At 60.4% G+C, this 6,000-nt stretch overlaps 1 protein-coding gene and 1 pseudogene across 4 annotated transcripts; one reads left to right on the plus strand and one right to left on the minus strand.

Annotated features, from left to right (window-relative positions):
• Window positions 1–518: 518 nt before the first annotated feature.
• LOC119246408 (ubiquitin-conjugating enzyme E2 variant 2-like) lies at window positions 519–3,077 on the minus strand (annotated as a pseudogene).
• Window positions 2,099–5,760, plus strand: SLC10A3 (solute carrier family 10 member 3). 4 transcript variants are annotated; one of them, XM_054695904.1, is made up of 4 exons: window positions 2,407–2,844; window positions 3,092–3,451; window positions 3,583–3,783; window positions 3,977–5,760. In XM_054695904.1, exons 2-4 carry the CDS (start codon window positions 3,350–3,352, stop codon window positions 5,552–5,554), a joined length of 1,881 nt encoding a protein of 626 aa, XP_054551879.1. In that variant the 5' UTR covers window positions 2,407–2,844; window positions 3,092–3,349; the 3' UTR covers window positions 5,555–5,760. The 4 variants fall into 4 exon arrangements, with proteins under 4 accessions (XP_037368736.1, XP_054551879.1, XP_037368734.1 ...); XM_037512837.2 differs by lacking the exon at window positions 3,092–3,451; XM_037512839.2 differs by lacking the exons at window positions 2,407–2,844; window positions 3,092–3,451; window positions 3,583–3,783 and adding an exon at window positions 2,099–2,115.
• Window positions 5,761–6,000: the final 240 nt, after the last annotated feature.

Consider the following 6,000-nt stretch of genomic DNA (forward strand, 5'->3'; position numbering starts at 1 on the left):
TCTGCCACCTGCTTCCAGCAGAACCCCTCTGCCCATCTGAGAGAGAGGTATGATCGCCCAAGGGTACCAGCTGTCTTCCCACCCTAACAAATGCCTTCTACCTTTCTGGCTCTGGGAGGGTTCAAGAATAGCCTAGCGGGGGCCTCCTGGCAGCGCAGGGGTTAACTCTCAGACTATGAAGCTCCTGACAGCCAGCCAGAGTGCGATCCTGGCCAGGGAGCTGATCCGCCTGTTCTGCTCCCCACTCTGTCTGTGGTGAATCCTCTCAACCCCTGCATCTCTGGCTTATATCCCAGCTTTTGTATGCAAAGATAAATAAAATTTTTTTTTAAAAAAGAACAGCCTAGAGAGCTATGGCCCCTTGAATGCTCTTGATCACAGACGTAAACCCTGAGCATATACCCGACGCCTGCAGATCTGCTTACATAATATATGGCCATAGGAATCCAAAGTTTAGAACACACATTTTAGAATTCATTGAAAAGAAAGTGTATTGAAGTGAATTAAACAGATTTATTAAAGTTACTTGAAATTAAACACTTAAGTTTTGGGACATTCGCAGTGATGCCATAGGCACCTCCCATGTACACTCCCTACCCACAGGTTTGGGCACCCCCGCCTTTCGCCATATTGCCAAGGGGCCCTGTCAGAGCAGTGGGCAGCCACTGGCCTGCTGGCAGACGGATTCCAGCAGCTCCCACAGCCTTTGGGGACACAGAAACCCGCTTCCACACTGCAATGGTTCACTGCCTTCTGAGTTCCAAGGTCCCTTCTACACCCTCAGCACTTTTTTTTTTTAACCTCTCCCCATGACATTTTTTCAATGATAAATACAGATATCAAAACAAGCCTGAACAAATCTTCGATACTGCTAATAGCACCTACGCGGCTTCGGAAAGTAACACAATTTGCGACACATACAACTTACCTGCCACTTTGGGCCATTTAAACTGCAGCTTTTTTCTAAGCAAGAAGGGTAAGGCATGGCGTTCTGCTTCTCCTTTCATAGATTGTGCTTTTCAGAAAAACACGTGCTTCCACAGCCTCAATCCTTCCAGTCATCCTTTCATCTTAGAAATCTGAGTTCTACTTTTGGGCACCCCAGGTTTATGCGTGGAGGACAGAGCCCTAGCGAGAGAGAGAATGTGCTTTTTTCCTCCGTTACCTGAAAACACAATGGGTGGACAGGTCAGTTTTATTCTTACAAGTGTCCAGGCCGGGCCTCCCCTGGTGGCGCAGCGGTTGAGCGCTGGGCTGCGAGGCTGCCCGCAGCCTCTGCAGCGCCAGTTCGTTCCCCGGCCGCCGGCGAGGGTCCCACAAAAAAAAAAAGTGTCCAGGTCATCGTGGGTATCAGCTAGAATTCTTTTACTTAATGGGGGCGGGGGAGGTCTTTTACATTGTGATATTTAATCAAGACGTTAACACGAGTAGACAGCTGTTAAGACAACTTTGAGATCCACTAAAAGCAATTATTGTATGTTGGTCCTTCTGGTGGCTGTGGAAGCTTCCGCTTTCCTTTGGGCATCACTGGACAGCTGAGCTCGAGGTACAACTTTAATGCTATACGAATCTTGCCATTTTGCTAACACTGGTGTGCTCCGTGCACCTGCCATTCCACCGGAATTATTGATCCCACTCGCGTTAATTTTGGTTACAAATCTCACTGCAGGAGGCGTCTGGGTACTGAGGTCGGCCTTGTACTTTCAGACTATATAACCTGTTTTCCTCGTTTGCCCTCGGCGGCCCAATAATCGTGTCTCTCCGCCTCGCCAGTGCCAGGCCGTCGTCTAACCGCACCGTCGCTCACTTCTCGTCCATCTTCCAACAAGCGAAAACCACGAGGACTTGAGCTCCCAAGGAGACCGCCACCATCCCCAGCAGCTCCTCTCAGCTCCCCCCTGCCTTTTCCCGGAAGCCTCCGAACTTGCTGCTGGCGCCAACCAGTCAGGTTAGGACAATGACGCCGGCCCCAACCCGGAGCGGGACTCCCCGGATCGAGCGCCGGCAAGGCCACTGCCAGGCGGCCGCGACCCGGAAGAGGGCCTGGCCGGCGCGCGTCGGCTCGTCGCTCCCAGAGACGTCACTTCCGGCAGTAAGCGCCCCCGGCCGCGAGTGGTAAGTGGGTCGCCGCGGGGGAGGCGGGCCGGAGGCGGGGCGAGGCGGGGCGGGGCGGGGCGAGGCGGGGCGGGGCGGGGCGGGGCCTGGGCCGAGCTCGCCGGCGTCCGCCAGCCGGTGGGCTCCGGCGGTGGCGCCGAGCTCCGGGCCGCGGCGGCAGGTCAGGGCTGGGGCTGGAGAGGGGCGGACGGAAGGCGGCCTCCGGCCCGGGCCCCGCTCCGAGCTCTCCCGCTCCGGCGGGTCGTGTCGGCTGCGGGCGGCCGTGCGGGCCCGGTGGCGGCGTGCCCTCCTTCCGTCCCGCCCGGGTTCGCGCCCGAGCTCTGCCTCTGCCCAATCCCCCACTGCTTGCGGAGTCTGGGTAGGGAGGAGCCCGGAGCCGAGCTCCCCTTACACCGGACCCTGGGTGGGTGGAGAGGCCGCGCGCCGGATTCCCTCCCCGCCTGGGGGCTTATCCGCTCGGACTCTTCCCACCCCGCAAGCAGAAAAGATGTGGGATCAGGGCCAACCCCCTCTGGCAGTGACTCCAAGCCGTCAGCCCCACTGGCGGGACAGGATGGCGGGTCCTTAGTCCCCTCTCCCTTCTGCACTGGTTCAGCCGCTGCCCCCGTGGCTTCAGTCCCGATATCTTCAACTTCCCTCTGACTCTCTCCACTTTGCTCCTCACACTCCCTCTGGTTTTCCTGCCGCCCTCTTCAGCGGTGGGACACGGGCTGGACCTGGGCCACCAGGGTAAGTGACCCAAAACCCAAGCAGCAGACGCCACGGCAGCCCAGGGGGTGTGTGGAGGGAAGAACCTTCCCAGGAATGAGGCTTTTGCTTGACCTACCTTCGCCCCTTCCTTCCCTGACCCCCAGTCTCAGGTGAGGGGCGCCAGGGCCCAGACTGCAAGGCTCTTCCAGGATCGGGACCCTGCTGGGCCTGATGTGACCAACAACAGTGATGTAACACCACTGTGTCCCCATCCTGGTCACCCCAGTTTCAGCAGGTTGACAAGAGGGTGGTGCCTGCTGTGACTGGGGAGTGGAAGGAAGCAGTCCTCCTCCTTTCGCCCTGCGGCAACCTCTTGCCCAGAAACACCCTCCGTCCCACTGGCAGTTCCAGACTCTGATAAAGGAGCAGGTGGGCGTGGGTAGGAGCACCTGGACTCCCAGCAGAGGTGACACAGCAGTTCTCGGAGCTCAAATTCTGGGACCACCAGAGGAGCCAGAGCTGACAAAGAGGCTCCCCAGCTGACATGGGGCCAGGAATGACCCCCTCTTGCTGCCCCTTCTGGCAACTTCCCTGGGGCGAGAGAACCTGCTCCCCACAAGCACCCCCATCTCATCGTTGTGGGCAGGTAGGGTAGACCAGGTAGCCTCGGCAGCAGGGTACCAGCTGTGTCACTACAGCCCTCAGCCCCTGGGGCCTTTAACCCTGCGGTCACCCACTGCCCGTGTGCCACTTTGCCGGCCACTTTCTGCCCGACAGGTGACTCTCGGATGCCCTGCCCTTGGCTCTCCCTGGTCTCCTTGTCCGCGGACAAAACTCAAGAGTTCACCCCCAGTAGTGGGAACTGCATCCCCTGCGGCTGCGCCTGGAAGCTGCTGGGGACAGGCTCTCGGGGACAGGACTAGGATGGGGATGGTGCCACCTGCTCCTGCTGCACTGGGCAAGCCAGGGGATCGGCAGGTACAGGCAGCTGAAGGGAGGCTCCTGTCTGGACACGGCCTCTGAATGAGGGGTGGGAGGTGGGAGGCAGTTGTGTTGGGGAAGGGACAGTCGAGTGGCCATCACAGGCCAGCTCGACATCTGGCCTTTACCTTCCTGGGTCGGGGCAAGGACAGGGCTCTCCAGCCACCTTTGTGTGTCCCTTTCTCCCCAGGAGGAGCTCTGCCATCCAGGACAGCCACACAGGGCCAGGCCCCGCCCATGGACCCTTGTCAGGATGACCTGCAGGCCCCAGCAGGACTGCCCTCCTAAGCCGCAGAGGACTGGGGCACGCCAGGCTTCGGGAGGAGCGATGGTATTACGCAGGGTCCGGATTGGGGGCACCTCCCAGCAGTGGCCTGGTCCGGGAGGCTGCAGCCAGCGTACAGGCTCAGTCAGCCTGTTGAAGGTCGTGCTGTTGCTCATCAGCCTGCCGTGGGGGGCCCGGGGGTCAGCCAGTGCCAACCTCAGCATGGCTCTAAGCCACACCGTGCCACTGCCCGGGGGCCACTACTTGAGCATTGGGGATGGCTCCGTGATGGAGTTTGAGTTCCCTGAGGAGAGGGAGGGCATCATTGTGATCTCAAGCCAGTACCCGGTGCAGGGCAACAGGACAGGGCCTGGTCCTGTGCTGAGGGCCTTCTCCCTGGACACAGAGGTGCTGACCATCCAGAATGTGAGCACCATGGCCTGGGGCGGGGGTGGGGGCTTCGTGGTGAACATCCGCTCCCGTCTGCCCGGGCTGGCCCCGCTCCGCCTCCAGCTGGTAGACCCCCAGGAGACCCCACCTAAGCTGATCGAGGAGCAGAGAGATTTCTGCATCAAGGTCTCGCCTGCTGAGGATCCGCCTGCTGCCCTCAGCACAGGGCTAGTCCATTTCTCGGAGAACCCCGTTCTCTACCTGCTCTTGCCTCTTATCTTTGTCAACAAGTGTTCGTTTGGGTGCAAAGTGGAGCTGGAGGTTCTGAGGGGGCTCCTGCAGAGCCCCCAGCCCGTGCTCCTGGGACTCCTGGGCCAGTTCCTGGTCATGCCCTTGTACGCCTTCCTGATGGCCAAGGTCTTCATGCTGCCCAAGGCCCTGGCCCTGGGCCTCATCATCACTTGCTCGGCGCCTGGTGGCGGGGGGAGCTACCTCTTCAGCCTCCTCCTTGGAGGGGATGTCACCTTGGCCATCTCCATGACATTCATCTCTACAGTGGCTGCCACTGGCTTCCTGCCATTGTCTTCAGCTGTCTACAGCCACCTGCTCAGCATCCACGAAACCCTCCACGTGCCTGTCTCCAAGATCCTGGGGACCCTGCTGTTCATCGCCATTCCCATAGCAGCAGGCGTGGTGATCAAGTCCAAGCTCCCCAAGTGCTCCCAGCTGCTGCTGCAGGTCATCAAGCCCTTCAGCTTCGTGCTGCTCCTGGGTGGCCTCTTCCTGGCCTACCGCATGGGGGTCTTCATCCTGGCGGGCGTCAGGCTGCCTATCGTGCTGGTGGGCCTCACGGTGCCACCAGTCGGCCTGCTGGTGGGTTACTGCCTGGCCGCCTGCCTGAGGCTGCCCGTGGCCCAGCGGCGGACGGTCAGCATCGAGGTGGGAGTGCAGAACAGCCTGCTGGCCTTGGCCATGCTGCAGCTCTCCCTGCGCCGCCTTCAGGCAGACTATGCCTCCCAGGCCCCCTTCATCGTGGCGCTTGGCGGCACCTCGGAGATGCTGGCCTTCGTCGTGGGCCACTTCATCTACAGCAGCCTGTGGCCAGGCCACTAAGGCCCTGGGGCAAGCTTTCGCCACCCCACCTGCACACCCACCCACGGGCCCTGTGTACCAAAGGCCTTTAGTTCTCATGCACTATGCACTCGGAAAAATCCAGGCTTATTTTTTTTACTGTTTTGTATTCTCCAGCTTTCAGGAGGCCACGCTGATCGCAGGTGGGCCCCGCCCAGAAAATATACTTCAATAAAAGAAACAAGCAACTCGGGTCCCTTTAGTCTTTGCCCTCTGGGCCGGGAGGGGGGCGGCGGGAGGCGGGTGGCCGGGAGCTGCGGGCCTGGGCGGAGACTGGTGTGGGGACGGGGCGGCCTGCCCAGCCCTGCCTCCACGGACACCCCTCTCGACCGGCGGGCCCCCGGGCTCTGGGGCGCGCCCGAGCGGGAGAACGAAGCAGAGGCCTAGCTCCCGGCCCGTGCTCCACCTCGGCTGCTTCCCCGCCAGCC

This window comes from Talpa occidentalis, unplaced genomic scaffold (genome assembly GCF_014898055.3).
Source record: "Talpa occidentalis isolate TD23 unplaced genomic scaffold, MPIMG_talOcc4v2.1 talOcc4.15, whole genome shotgun sequence".
Classification (NCBI taxonomy): Eukaryota; Metazoa; Chordata; class Mammalia; order Eulipotyphla; family Talpidae; genus Talpa; species Talpa occidentalis.

Bases quoted from the DNA above. Each gene is read 5' to 3' on its own strand.
- SLC10A3 (XM_054695904.1), top strand. From the start codon at position 3,350: ATGGGGCCAGGAATGACCCCCTCTTGCTGCCCCTTCTGGCAACTTCCC. The intron at 3,452-3,582 runs GTAGGGTAGACC...TCTGCCCGACAG, and splicing joins CATCTCATCGTTGTGGGCAG to GTGACTCTCGGATGCCCTGC. The intron at 3,784-3,976 runs GTACAGGCAGCT...CTTTCTCCCCAG, and splicing joins GCAAGCCAGGGGATCGGCAG to GAGGAGCTCTGCCATCCAGG.